Source organism: Mirounga leonina, unplaced genomic scaffold, assembly GCF_011800145.1.
Source record: "Mirounga leonina isolate KUSES-001 unplaced genomic scaffold, KU_Mleo_1.0 Mir_201, whole genome shotgun sequence".
Classification (NCBI taxonomy): Eukaryota; Metazoa; Chordata; class Mammalia; order Carnivora; family Phocidae; genus Mirounga; species Mirounga leonina.
In genome coordinates, this window is record NW_023270504.1 from 28,163,756 (window position 1) to 28,178,876 (window position 15,121).

Consider the following 15,121-nt stretch of genomic DNA (forward strand, 5'->3'; position numbering starts at 1 on the left):
GCTATTGGTCATAAAGCCGCCTTCCAAGGCAGTGAGTATGTGTGGCTGCACGGGTCCTGTTTGGCTAAGCGGGATTCCAGGTGGGGGCCAGTATGCTCCCCCACAGCATGGAGCCTTTCCTTTAGATAAACCCCAATCATAGTCAAAGGGTATCACCTGCAAGGGGCATCCCATTATGAGCCTGCCCAAGCCCCCTTACCTAGCATTCCTGTGCAGTTCAGTCAGCCCACAGACCAACACACATTTCCTGAGCACCCATCACGAGCAAGTGAGGCACAGATAAGACGAAGGCCCCTCACACTCACCTCCTCCTGCTCTCGGCCTTGGGTGATGAATGCCTCTAGCCTCAGTGTCCTCATCCATACATAGGTACCACTGGCCACTCATGGTAGCTGCAAGGATTTAAAGTGCCTAGAAGATGCTAGCAGAGTGGAGGGGCAAGATACAAAACATAAAAGCAGGACCATATGGTTAGAACCCTGCCATATGGTAAACCCTGCCATGATGAGGTAAGCAGAATCTGAAATATTCAATAGCACAATATGCAGGGTCATGCTATTGGGAAGCTGTGAAGAAAACAATCTTCATTCTGGGGTTCTCTCATAACAAGCACAAAAATAGATCATAAAACCTACACTGTACACAACTGACCATCCCCCAATCGGAGAAAGGCCTTGATGATCACTAGGTGGTCACCTCCTGACCCGTTTCTGTTTTGCACTGGGACTGGTGGAGGGAAGGCACAAATCGTCCATGGGTTATATCCAAATATTCGTAACTCTGATCCTGTTATTACAGGGCTGAGCCGCACCAGATTGGAAGCACGGATCCAAGAAAAGCACAATCTAAAGTTAGCAGAGGAAGGAGCTGGATTAGGATGACCTCCCAGAGACAGTCATGGAAAGAACATGGGCTCTGAGCCTGGCTTCAAATCCCAGTTCTGTCACTTTCCAGCTCTGATTTGGGGCAAAATCCCTAACCTGCCAGAGCTTCCAACTCCTCTGAGACAAAATGTGAATAATCCTACCTCTCCACATCAGGTGCTGTGGAGAGTAGATAAGGTAACAAAGCAACCTAGGGGAGTGCCCAGCACCTACCCAGCCTTCACCACACCATAAGGAGGAGTGGCTAGAAGGGCTGGTGGTGTCCTCCTGGTGCTCCATACAGGGGTTCTGCTGCATTCTGAGGGGAGGGTGGGGTGGTGTCAAAGGATAGAAGATCAAAAGTCTCTATGTAACAAAAGATGTGTAAGACCTTCATGGAGAACATGAAGAAACTTTACAGAAAGACATTAAAGAAGGCCTAATATACGAAGTATACCATGTCCATGAATAGGAACACATGACCAGAATACAACTGATATTCATGAATGGAAATACAAAAAGAGCAATTCTCCCCAAGTTGATCAACAGACTCAGTGCAAAACCAGTCCAACTACCAACAGGGCTTGCATGGCGGAGGGTGGGGAAAAGTGGTTGACTGATTGATTGATTGACTTTTGATGAAACTAGACAAACTGATTCCAAAATTTATGTTTGCATAAATCTCTTCTGAGAATAAAAGGCCAAGAACAGCCAAACATTCTTGAAAAAGCATCAGATGAGAGGATTTTCCCTACCAGATATTAAGACTTAGTATAAAGTTGTGGTCATGCACTGCAGAGCCATGACTGAGAACTGGAAGTTAAAAAGCTGCTCCTTCCAGAAGATACTTCCAGAAGCAATGTCCTAGAGAAAGCCTTGCATATATACACCAGGAGCCTTGTACAGGAATGTTCACAGAAGCATGTTTAAAAAGAAGGAAGTAATCCAAAATGCTTATCATCAGAAGAATGATAATGGAATACTATGGAACAGTGACAGTAAGTCACTGTTGGCCACACATACCAACATGAACGAATCAATAAACGTAACACTGAATTTTAAAAAAGTTCAGGGGCGCCTGGGTGGCTCAGTCGGTTGGGTGTCCAACTCTTGATTTCGGCTCAGGTCATGACCTCAGGGTCGTGAGATGGAGCCTGCCTAAGATTCTCTCCCCCTCCCTCTTTCTCTGCCCCACCCCCCACTCACGTGCCCAGCTGCTCCCTCTCTATTAAACAATAACAACAACAAAAACCAGATGATTCCATCTAGCAAAAATTTTAAAACAAGCCAAGCCAAATCAAATGATGTGGTGTTTAAGGATGCTTACATATGTGGAAACACTACAAAGAAATATACCTAATACAAAATTTCAGAATAATGGTTCTTTCTAGGGGACAGGTTGGGGGCACGCTCAGGAAGGGGCATGCAAAGGTTTCATGGGTATAGCTGGTGTTTTATTTCTTAAGCTACACAGTGGGTACATGTTCTTTATGTAACTTTTTAAACTACATGAATTTACATATGATATATTCCAACATTTAAAAAAAATTTTGAGTGACTGTTTTTCTGGTTGGTAAAGTGACCTGGACCTGGAGCCCCACATGCCCTGTCTATTAGTCTGCTTGGGTCACAGGCCAAGTTGCCCAGCAGAATCCAACACTGAGTGTGCCAGAGGGAGGGACCTGCCCTTCCAGCACCCACGGTCAAAGGCCCATGAGGACCCTGCTCCCGGCCTGGTTCACCGCACCAGCAACAAAGGGAAGCAGGGGCAGGGTGTGGGCCACCTCACCTGGGAAGGCCAGAGGTAAATGTACAGGGTAGCAGGTGCAGCTGCAGGACCTGGGATCTGAGACCACACCCCTCCCCCACTGCCTTCCATTCCCATCCTCTGTCCCAACAGCTCTGCCTAAACCTCATTTATCCCCATTTCTAGCACATATCCCTAAGACCAGAAGACATTTGGAACAATCCCCAGCCTAAAGAGACAGGTGGGGCCCCTTGAAGGGCTCCAAAGCCCTGCCAAGCACTGTTGCTCAAGCCTCTGGACGTGTGACTCCATGAGAGAGGCTCCCTGTGCATCCAGGATTCCCAGCATCCTTCTAAGCAGCATACCTACAAAATGCATCTACAGCCTCATCTGGGCCTCATTGCAGCCCTGGAAGACAGTTGATACCATCAAGGATGAAGAAATCCAGGCACCAAGAGGTAAGGCAACCTTCAAAACACAGGCCTCTGACTCAGTAGTTCGGAAGGTGGGAGGGAGGGTGAACGGGCAGGGGGACATGGCCTCTGTTCATGTACAAAAGGTATCTGGTTAATCTGAGTCTACACCCTCATGAAAAACCCTCAGAGCAGACAGAAAGCTCTCGGAAGGCAGAAGCCATGTCTCTGTTCTTCTTGGCCAGTCACCTCCCCAACAGCCACTAAAACAGGACCTCCCTGCAGGCCCCAATGCCCTAAGCCACCCAACACAAGGGAGAAGATCTGAAACCCTGCAGCCTTCCCTTCCAAGGGCTTCTCCAGGTCCTGAGAGCCTTCAAAGCTTGCTGGAGCCCAAAGGAAGAGAAGGTAGAGCCCATCCAGATGGAAGCACAGACTCATGACATTAAAAGATACTTCAGGTATCATCTGAAACCCCGTGACTACTTACAGAAAGAGTAGGGGGGCAAAAGCCTACCTCTATCCTGCCCTGCTCCCCCCAGCTGCAGATCTGCTCACCCTCCGGACCACGTGCCACTTGTAATGTCCCTGCCCCAACCCCCCACCACTTCTGCTGGCAGATTAGCTTTCAAATGTGAGCAGGGACAAAGCTGGCTCAGAAGACTTAACTCTGCCCAACGGGTTTAGCTCAGCTTCAAAGCTTCCTAACTGGAACCAAATAAGCGGGCATATCGCAGCTGGAAGGGAAAGGCCAGAAGGAGGGGGGAAGGACAGGGGCATCTCTGTAAGCTGGATTACCTACAGCAACAGCCTGCAGCTGAGTGATGGAGCAAGACCTGTCATGGTGGTCACTGCCGGAAAAACCAAATACCCCTTTCCTCCGAGCCCTGGGGACAAAGTCAGGAGCATCCACAAGCATGGGTGCACACTTCACAGCAGGGCAGGGCCACCTCATCCTCAGAAGCCACGCCACACTCACCACCCCGGAAGCCATTCTCAACTGGCACCACCCAGACTGACAGCACCCTCTGTGCTCTGGGTTCAGCCCATTTCACGTGCACAGGAGGCTCTGTCTCTTCCACTGGGCTGCAAGCTCTCCCCGGCGACAGGCTCTGGATCAACTTGTCTCTGTCTCTCTCCACCCTTGTCCTGTGCCTGGAACCCCATCCTCATCTAGCCAGCAAACTCTTACCCATCCTTCAAAATCCAGGGGTCACTGGCTCTACTCTGTTATCTTTGTTTCTGTCTACTGAGCAGTATTAACTACTCTATCAAGTAGCTCGACTGAGCACCTACTGCTCAGAACTAGAACTGTTCGTTTATCTGACTCCTCCGTGGGACTCTGAGCAGCTCAAGGGCCTGCCTGGCTTACAGCAGGTCCTCAATCAATGCACACAGCCACAGTGCCTCCAGTCAGACCTTTCGGTAGAAGAAACAAAAAAACACATAATTCACTAAGTCTTTTTTCCAAACTAGGAAACTCAGACTGGTTTTATTCCCCTCCCCTTTATTTCTGATGGACACAAACATTCTAGAGAGGGAGAGTCGGACAGCCAGCATGGGGGGAGGGGAACAGGGAAGGACAAGTCAAGTCAGGCCACCCAGGGGCGGGGTCCAGGCCTGCTGCTGTCCCTCCCTAGAACACTGGGGAGGGGGAGATGACCCGGCTCTAACCCCTGTCTTGGTAGCCCTGTGTTCAAATGCTTGGTGGAGGACAGTCGAGATGACCTCTCGATTCTGCGACTTCCTGGCCCGAGAAAGCTGATCTGCCCTCTGCAAGCCCAGTCAGCCTGTTCTCACCAACTGGAGGCTCCTGTGCACGCAGCGGGCATTCAGTAAATAGTTGTGGCATGAGTGAATGGGCTCAATCGGGACCCCAACAGCCCAGCAAGCCCCAGAGCCTGCTGCCAAGTTCAGCCAAGGGCAGCCAGGCACACAGAGGCGCGGCAGGGGGAGTGCGAGGCCCCCATCCTCAGAAGAGGTCGGTGGTGTTTTCTGGGCTCTTCCCTGGCAGGCCAGCCAAAGTGAGGGCAGACCTGTGGCCCTTCCCTCAAGATGGTAACAGGGCTCACCCTGTTTCAGCTGGGACTTTCTCTTTTCTATCCTCTTCCTCCCCGCCCCCTCTTGATTGACACCAGTGCTGGCTCTGACATGATTTAAAAATAGATATTAAGACAAGGAAGTTTCATTTTTAATGCTTTGGAAAGGAAGTGAACACGGAGCTGGCACTCCCTCACAGCCACGTTCTGGGGTCTCGAAGCACCAGCCCCCTTTCCCCAAGCAGAGCCCTGCCTGACCCACCCGGAAGGTCTACTTGCCAGGGAGCTCTGGGGAGACAGCCCAATGCCTCACACCTGAGCATTTCAGGAAGCCTCTAAATGCCTCCCGTTGCCCAGCTCTGCCAGCCTCCTGCTTGGAGAGGTCACGTCCCAAACCTGTTTTGACCCTGTTCAGACCCCTCTGCCCGCTTACCACTTCCCTTCCCAGACAGAAGGACAGACTCCGTAGGACACCCAGGCCATCCAGCACTGGTTGTATGCACACCCGTGTCCTGGGCACCATGGACCGGCGGGGAACCAGGGAGCCCACAGAGGAACTCACGATGCAGCCAAGCCAGTAACGAACGTAAGCCTCAGTTGTGGCTAGAGAGCCTTAACCAAGTTGCTGGCACCCAGAGGGCACGTGAATGGCCTACGGGGGGCCAAGCCGCAAAGGCCTGACCCCACTTAGGGGAGGTTAATCAGGGTGTCCACCCGGCACCCTACCCATGGCAGCCCTGCCCCAACCTTTCCCCTGCTCCAGCAGGCACACTGAACACTGCCTCCTTGGCTAATTGGCCTTTATTAAGGGAGCAATCCACAAGGAATAGACTTTCCAGTGGAGCCGGAATGTCACTGCTCTGCCAGCCCTGATTTAAAGTGATGGGCCAGCTCTGCTGGCAAGCATGAAAAGTAACCATTATCCTGAGTGGCAATTATGCCAGCAACCCCAGGCCTACCCCGTCCCCTCCATATCAGACAGGAGCTGGATTTGGGTTGGGAGGAGCTGGGCTGGGATCACGATCTGCTGTGCTGAGAAGGGGACACAGGCCCCCAGCACCCAAAGCCCACCCCTACACTCTCTCTCCCCTACTCAGGGTTTAAAGCTCTGAGCCTCCTTTGCCCTCCTGGAGGGGCTCTGATTCACTTCATCTCTCCCTGGGGTATTCCACCAGATGGCCCTGGGAGGACTCAGGGATGGAGCTGATGGAGGGAGCTGCCCCGTGCTTTCTTTCCACTGCTGGGAGAATACCCTGGGGTGGGTTTGATTACTCGTGTACAGGCCCCTCAGGTGGACAGAAACTGCTGTCCCAAGTCAGGCCTCCTATCTCCCTGCTACCAAGAAGCCAGCCTTCTCTTTGGCCCCAAGGATCAGGATGAGGGCCCCAAGGATCAGGATGAGGTCCCCAAGGATCAGGATGAGGGCCCCAAGGATCAGGATGAGGGCCCCAAGGATCAGGATGAGGTACGAAGGGGAAGAGGAGACGGGGCTCAGTCTGACATGACCACTGACTCCCCCTCCCCTAGCCCCACCATCTCTTTCAGGCCCTCAAAAATGCTGCCCTGGGTGCCAACATGGCTAGCACCAACTGGTTGAAGTCAGTGGTGCCAGGAGCAAACCAGGACGCCACCCCGGCCCCCAACAGGCAGGCGCGCCCAGCAGCCTATAAATCACCCGTCTTTTTCTTGGTAAGGAGGAGGAGCACTGGCCGCATAGCCCCGCCTCCCTCCTGCCCCGGGTGATGTCACCCAGGACCTCACTAATGGCAGTACCCTCGAAGCTCCCCCCAGTGGCCAGGACCCAGGATTCTCCCGCCCGGGAGGGGGTGCAGTGTGAAGGCAAGGGGGTGTGGCGGCAGCCAGCGGCGGGCTTGGAGAACTACCAGGTAGGCTCCAGGATCTATAGGAAGATCTCTCTCTATTGATTGCAGGCCTCAGGTTCAACTCTAATGCTTCAGAAAAGCCTCCTTTGGGGATCTGAGCCATGAGACTAGAACAAGTGATGGCTATATAAGTCCTAACAATTGCTCTGGGTCCCAGAGGGCTCAGGCTCTGACCAGCCCGGCATCCCTCCTCACCCCTACCCTCTTACTCCCCTCCAGTCTTCCTGTGTGCACTGGAAAGCAACAGAAGTATCCCAGGAGTCCTGCCTCGCCTCATCAACCAGCCCACCTGCCCTTGGCCTAAACACCTTCACCCTTTCTCTTCCAACTTGGCTCTTTCCTCTGCTCCCTCTCTCATATCGGGCCCAAGCACCTGCCTGCCAGTAAAGCGCAGTGCCCTGCCCCATGCCCAAATCCCGGCTAACTCCCTGTTACGCCCTGTCTGCCTCCCAGGGAACACACTGGCAGACACTCTTACACACACGAGCATCTATTGCTCTTCTGCTAACTTTCCACCTTTCCTAAGGTCTATGTCTTACTTCATCATCTCACGAGCGACTAGCATAAAAGAACTGGGTCTTTGAGATCCAATGTCTCCCAGCTCATGGCATGTCACGGGAATTCTGAAAATATCAAGTAATCAGAAAAGTCAAAGATTCAGAGAGAGAGACTCCTTGCCTGGTAAAAGAGTGTGGTAGGTACCTCCTAATTAGGAAACGACAGCAAGTTCTCTCACTATAACCAAAAAAAGAAAGCCACTCCATCAATCAGCTCATTAACCTCTGCCAAGTTCTTAAGGGAAGATGAAAAGAGTTCCTTGTCGCCCCACAGCTAAGTTGCTAGGAGAGCCTTCATCACAGACAAGTTTGAGAACTAACTGCTCTTCCCTCTCAAGGGGGATTCGGGAATCCCTACCACGCAGGAAGATGTGGATTTACCACTCTGGCCGTCCATTCACTCACTCACAAACTTATAATGAATGCCGACAATGTGCAGGGCAAGGACCCCTGTGCCCAGGTGTGAGGAGGATGGAAACGAAGTAGGGACGGAGCTGGAGAAAGGAGCCACAGGCAGTTATATCTACTCTGACCAGCAGGGGGCGGGGTGGGGGTGGGGAGGAGGGCTGCTGAGTGGGCAGTATTGGCCAAGGCCCTGAGCTTCCCCACCAAGGGCTTTCTAGTAAGTGGTAAGATATGCAGAGTTCGGCAAGGCAGAAAGGTAGGTTGAGACTATGAACAAGGGCAGAGAAGGAAACTCCACGATAAAAGTGTAGGCAGCACTCGTGTAAATCTCAGGCACCAAATACACACCACCACTTGCCTGACACTGATGCTGGCAAATGAGTCGGAGGACCAGGAGCACCTGCCCAAAGGCGGCCATGAAATCATTCTTGACATTCCAATGGTTCAGCCCCGGTTTCCACAAAACCCTCACCACAGGACAGATAACATCCTAACAGCAGTGGCCAGAGGGCCCCAGACCAGGCAGGCATCTGGGGAAATCCAACTGAAACAATCTCAAACTGGGCTCCTCAAAAGAGAAGCAGCGGCCTGTGCCCCAGGCCAGGAAGGGGGCTCCCTCCCCAGAGGGAAGGAAAGGATGCAGGACGTCCCATAACTAATGAGGTCAGACATGAGGGAGGCCATCACAATAGCCTCCCCTCCCCCAGACTAGAAAGGAAACCCAGTGCTTAAGGGATAAAGCGATTTGCCCAAGGTCACAAGAGAAGCTAACACAGAACCAAGACTAGATCCCGTCTTCTTCCCACCCAGCCCTGAGCTCTTCCCTTCTGTGGGAAAAGTCACCCCACATGCACACCCAAAAAAGTTTGTCAGTTAAAGCAGGTCACTTCACACGAGTGCTGAACATCAAAGCACAACCGCTTCTACCCAGCTTCACTGTGAATGACTTTCTCCTGCCCCCAGGGCTCCTTCTGGACCCTGGGCAGCTGACAGCCTCCAGCAGGCAGGAGGACAGGCCCTGGGGCAGAGCCAAACATCTGTGCTGAGGACGCTGGGGCTCTGGCGAAGAAAGGCAGAGGCAGCAGCTGGGATGAAGAAGCCATGAGATATGAATTTAAGAAGTTTTAAAATTTGCCTAACTTGTATTCCTTATGCACGCATGCACATGTGTGTGCCCGCGGCCTTCAGAATCACAGAGAACAGAGAGCGATTCCAAGTTGCCCCACCCACTGACACCTTCTCTAGAAAATAATCTCTCACCGAGGATAGGGGCACTCCCTTTGTCCCTTCCAGTCTTGGGGGCTCCCGGAGCCTGGGAGGGCTCGCTGGTGTTCATGGTGGGAGCACATGGCCAGCCCGCTCCCTGCCCAGTCCACTGCAATCCCTCAAAAGCAGCTGTCCGCCACCCGATGGCAGTATCCCTTCCACACTCTCCTTTCCCACACAAGCCCCACACTCAGGGGCAAATCTGCAGGCTAGCAAACGCGTCTCCCGGCTTGGGACAGGGGCTCCTCTCCTCTTCCTGGGACTCACTGAAGGAGTGAGAGGAAGTGACCTCGACCATCCCTCCCACCCCTCCACCTCATGCCCACAAAACGCGGCTGACTGTCTTCTGTATATTCAGGAAGAATACAAGAAGATACTCGAAAATCATCCACACTTGTGCCTGTCTTCGACTCAAGGTCACAGCTGTTAAAAATTCTGGCCCCACACCTATTTCTGCAGGTTACCCAGTTGGAGGCACTTGCAGCATGGGTTTCTGACAGGGGAAGAAGGTGGCGGCAAACTTTGCCAGCCACCTAGGAGTAGAGTAAGTCTCTCCTGGAAGACTGGCAAGTTGGAGCCTCCATTCAGCCACTGAGGAGAAAGAAAGATGAATGAAGGGGGGGGGGGGGGTAATGATTTAAAAAAAAAAAAAAAGCCCACACTTACCGTTGTGCAGAAAGCAGGGCAATGCAGCACCACGGAGGAAGAGGGTAGCATTACGGTAAGCAGCGAAGAGGAGAGGTGGCAAAGGAGAGAGAAACGCAAGGACTTACCCAGAATATCAGATTGAAGAGGAACATCATGTACTTCAAGCAGCAGAGGCAGCCCCTGGCCATGTTGCACTTCTTAAATTCTAGGAGAAAAACAAAGGACAGGTCCAGGTAAAACACCACGTACTTGCTGCCTTTGGGTGCATGGTACTTGTCAGTCTTGACGCCAGCCTCGGCGCGGCTCTGTCCCCGGGAGCCCGCGGTGCCGTAGAAGGCGCCGGCCGTGAAGCCGCGGCCGAACGAGCGGCCCGAGGTGGACGGCTTGGCAAAGTCCGAGTCCTTGCTGTCCAAAGATGGACTCCGGTGGATCGAAGAATCCTCGCTACTCGACTTCTCCATGCTCGCGTCGTTCCCGGGGGGCGCGAGGGGCGGGGGGCATCGCTCCCGGAGTGGGACGGAGGAGGCGCCCAAGTCGGGCGCGGGCTGCGGGCGGGCTGGCGGAGCCCTGCACGCCCCCTCTCTGCACCGGGGCGCACTCCCGGCCAGACCCCGTGCTCTGGGGCCGCTGCCTCTCGGACGGCGCCCCGCTCCCAGCCGACTGGCCCGGGAGGGCTCTGCGGTGCGGCGCCGCGCGGCGCGGCTCGGCTCTACGCGCGCTCGCGAACGCTCTCCGGGAACTGGCTGGCCTGCGTAACTTAACGTCTTTGGGGAGGCTGCAATTTGATTTTTCTTTCCAGAGCGTCAGCTCGCCTCCCGGGTGCACTGGCCGCTCCACGCGAGGCACAAGGGCTCCAGGATCCAGGTCCCCGAGCACACCTCTCCCTGCTCAGCCCCAGCGCGGAGCCCGACCACTTTGCTGGCGCTCCGCCTCCTTTCGCTCCGCGAGTTTGCGGAGCTGCTCGCCGGCCCTGGGCTGCCCGGGCGCGCGGCGGGCAGTGCCGAGGGATCCGCCGCAGCTGCCACCGCTGGGCTTTCCCTGCGAAATCCCAGCCCCGACTCCCGACTCCGAAATCGCCCGGAGCCCCCTCCCCGGGCCCTCGGCCCCGCCCCCTGCTTTGCATTCGACCAATGAGCACCGGGCTTGCCGGGAGGCGGGCAGCCTCCCCCTCCCCAATGACACACTATCTTTAATAGGATTAGCGTTCTGCTGTGTGCCTATACCAGTGCGCCGCGAGCCCTCGCTAAATGTCAAGGGCTCTGGAGCTGGGGGTGAACCAGAACCTTCATCGGAAGGCGCTGGTCTCTTCCACGGGAGAAAAGGGGGCGGCGAGAGAAGGGGAATGGCTGGAGGTACCAACGACCCAAGGAAACCAGAGGAAAGGGCTGGGGAGGACAGGAGGAGGAAAGAAGCGCGGCCACTGTCGAGCTGGCCGCCGCCCCCTGTGCACACGGAGCCTCTCCGACCCGAGGCACACGGTCTCCCTGCTACACACGCGCAAACACGCTTTTGCACACGTGGATCTGGCTACCGCACACAGAGAAAAGAGACCGCAGGGGAGGCGCGAGGTGTGGGAAAGGCGCTTGGGGCCTCCGCGGAGCGCGCGCCGCCCTCCCCGCCCCCTCCGCGCGCGCACGCGCACGCTCGAGCACACACGCGGCTCCGCGAGACTCCTGCAGCTGCGCGAGGCCCCCCAACCCCCACCGTGCTCGCGTCCCCGGGTGGGATGCCGTGCTGGCTGGGACCCCAGCTGGGCTGAGAAGAGTAGGTGGCAGAAGTAGGGTCCCGCCTTGCCGCTCTGAATCCTGCCTATGCCAAGGGTGACGCAGGAGTGCTCTCGGATCCAGGCTGGGTCCTCCCCCGTGAGGACTGCACAAAAGGGGCTGATCAGGGGAAACAGGACAAAGAACTCCCTTGCTAGGGGCTCAGGAACATCCAGGAGGAGCCCTTCATCCTACTGTAAAACATTGCACCCGTGTCCCCTGGGCTTGCGCATAGTCTGCACAGCTGATCTGGAGCTACCATAGTTAGCAAACAAAGAAAACTGGAAGACTTGGGGGGTGAGGAGCCCACCTCTCCTTTCTGCCACCAGCAAGAGAGTGCTGAGAGCCCCTGAGAGCAGGCCCCCCGCCCCCCCTGTATTTACCAGGCTCTGTATCCCAGCACCCAACACCGGGCTTGGCCTCTGGGAGGCGCTAGACAAGGATGGCTGGATAGAAGAGTTCCTGCCCTCCGTGGGAGTGGCAGTGTGATTATGCCCAACCTGGATCCCATGAGACCTGTATTGCACACCTGCTATGTGCTGAGCGTGGGGCCAGACCCTTGAGGAAACAGACACAAGGTGTGCTGCTCCCGGCCCTTCAGACACTCAAATCTTGTCAGGAAGACAGAAGGACATCAGCCACCAAGGTGGTGGGCAAGAACATAACTGCTATGGCCTAGAGGGAGAGGGACGTTCATCCCAATCAGAGGGGCTTGAAGAGCCTCATCATGGGTCGGCTGTGGTGGCGCTCTGCTGAGTCTGCACCCTCACTGGCTCAGAGGCAGGGGGGCCAGCACTCAGCTTCTTTAATGGGAACACTGCAATGGTGTTACTATTCTAAGCCCCTTCCCCACTTAGAGGGCAGCCCAGCAATGAAACCTAGTGAGTGTCATGGCCATGGCACCTTGGTCTCCTGGTTGCGCACAGTGGTCCTCTGGATGCTATCTACATATGAGGGGCAGGTGTCTGGCTGGCTCCCGACCAACCCCACTGCCACCTGACTGGAATGGCTAACACCTTTTGTCCTCTTCAGCCTCGACCGGCTCCCATGGGCTCCCACTGCCACTTCGTTCTCATAACATTACTTCTTTGATGCAGGAGAGATCATTTACCAGCTGGACTGTGAGTCAGGAGACGTGCTTTTCACTCTGAGCTCAATTTTGAGCCGTGTGATCAAGGACAAGGTAGTTTGCCTTTCTGAGCTACTATTTCTTCCTCTTTAAAATGCGGATTAATAGAGCCTCCCCCCAGAGAGGTGTCATGAGAATAAAGTGAGCTGGCAGATGTGAGACCCATCTGAGCACTGTAAGCGCTGAGCAAATACAAGGGCCTGGTAACACTAGCCTCAGGCGGAGACTCTGTGTCAGCACAGGCCCTCCCAGGTTGGCCCCTCCTATCTTCTCTCTCTTTTTTTTTTTTCATCAACTCACACCTTGTTCAGTAAGAATAGCCTCTGCGTTGTCCCTGGATCGTTCCACCTGCATTCCTGATTATAAGTGGGTTTGGGCCGTAATTATTTCCTCAGCAGTGGAGGCCCTGGTGGGCCAGGGTGAAGGACAAGGTAAGGGGAAGAGGTGGCTGCCCAGGGTAAGAGTTCTGCTCACTCCAGGTCACCATTGTTGGGAGGGCATTGAAGTCCTGGTCTTCAGTCCATTAACAAAGTTCAATGATGTTCCATCAGGGCACCCAGCTTAGTCATTATCAGGATAATAAGAGCAACAGAGATTTGCAAGTCCTCATTATATCCCAGGCACCCAGCTTCACACATAGTAACTCACTGAGTCCTCATGACAACCCTATAGAATAGGAATGTTATTATCCCCATTTTACAGATAAGGAAATGGTAGGATTTCAAAGCCCATTTCTTTACTCTCTTGGGCTCAAAACCTAGTACCCATCCTTGGGAATCTTCCAGTCTAAAAGGCAGAATCTAAAAGCACAACAGGGAACCTGAAATTGCATGTCCTGATGAGAGGTCATTAGATAAAAGGACCTCAAAAAAAAAAAAAAAACCAAAAGCCTTCTGCCCCCACTCCAAGACTGTACATACAGAAGCCCAAAGCAGAGCAATATAGACAGTTCCATGACAGGACCAGCGGAGAGGGGTCCCTTGGACCCCCTGGAGTGGGTGTGGACAGGGAGAGAGGAGGTGTGAGGGCATCCCAGGAAGGCGTGGGTATGGTACACTGAGTGGGCAGTAAGGAACCAGGCCTGCCTGGAGCAGGAGAAGGTGCCTGGGAATCAAAGTGAGCTACTTTGCACGGCCTTGCATGACACAGGAACAGTTTGGACCGCATCCTGGAGCTTCCCAAGCACATGACAACATTGGTGCCCTAGGAAGCTGGACCTGGCAGCAGCGTGGAGAGGTGAGAGGATCAGCTGCTGTGGTTGCCCCAATTTCTTAGATTGTGGGTGCAGAAGTAACGACCAGAGAGCAAAGGTGGCCTGAGACACCATGTCTCCTGCCCAGCCCTGATCCTCAACCACTCGCCATGCTCAGGGGAGCTGGAAGACACAGCCTGCCCTTGAGGATCTCTGAGCATGTGAACAAGGCAGAGCTGCCTTTCCTTTCCTTTTTTTTTTTTTTTTTTTAAACAACAACCAAAAAAAAAGTGAAGCAAGTACAGAATTCCCAGAGGGGAGAAAGAGAAATGAATACATGAAATCAACATGCAAAGTCTCCGCTGACTGGCAATTGGGGAGATGTGGGCTCAGAGTAAATGCCAAGCTCTCTCTGCCTCTTCCTGAGTTTCTCAGGCCTGCAGTGTGAGCCAGAGCTCAGCTTTGGTCTCTCACTCACCCACACACAATCAGAGCTGATGGGCCCACACAGATCCCCTTCCTGACCTGCACTGAATATTTCCGTGTTCGGCAGCGTGCGCAGCTCACGAGGTATCCCGTACCCCTAAGCTTCAAACAGGGCAGTCTCACGGAGAATTCAGGTTAGACACGTGGTGGTATTTGCTATCCTAAGGAACGTGTGAGATGGGCCACCACTGTAGGAGAAGGGAGTCTTACCTCATCTCAGTTTTTAAACTCCAAAATTGGGATCTTTTTTGGCAAACCATTTACCAATGGTGCCAAAAGAGAAAAAGGCTGGAGAGGTCCCTAGCAGGGGGCCCATACCCCACAATGTTTGCGTGAAGGCTCAGTAGGCAAGGAATGGTTAGGAGGGCCCAGAAGCCGGGGCAAGGCTCTTTGCCAGGGAAATTAAACAGCTACAAGGTCATGCTACAAGGTCATGCGTACCCGTACTTGGCCAGGATTCAGGAATGATGGTAACAATGCCAGTGAAAAGATCAGAGTAAAAAAGAACTAGGGGGTAGCTCTATTTTGTATGTGTTTAATTTCTGAGACTCATGAGGAAAACACACAAACAAAGAGGGTTTGGCACGGTTCACAAGTTAGAATTGCTCAGGACAGTGTACCAAGGGTACCTCATTCTCTGGGAAGAGGTCTGCTCCTCCCTCCTTTGAGTCCCCAGCTGTTTGTTCAGCCTGCAATTACAGCTTGCCCACATGCCTCTGCTCTGGCCACT

General features: G+C 53.9%; 1 protein-coding gene across 6 annotated transcripts in view; it reads right to left on the reverse strand.

Annotated features, from left to right (window-relative positions):
- TSPAN9 (tetraspanin 9) overlaps positions 1–15,121 on the reverse strand; it is a 191,286-nt gene that overhangs the window by 69,328 nt on the left and 106,837 nt on the right. For 5 of the 6 annotated variants that reach the window (XM_035028458.1, XM_035028456.1, XM_035028455.1 and 2 more), the window contains one exon: positions 9,947–10,026. In XM_035028458.1, coding sequence (XP_034884349.1) covers positions 9,947–10,009 — 63 coding nt within the window. In that variant the 5' untranslated portion in view covers positions 10,010–10,026. Of the gene's footprint in view, positions 1–9,946; positions 10,899–15,121 lie in introns of those variants that run through there. The other variant, XM_035028453.1, reaches the window with a different exon arrangement.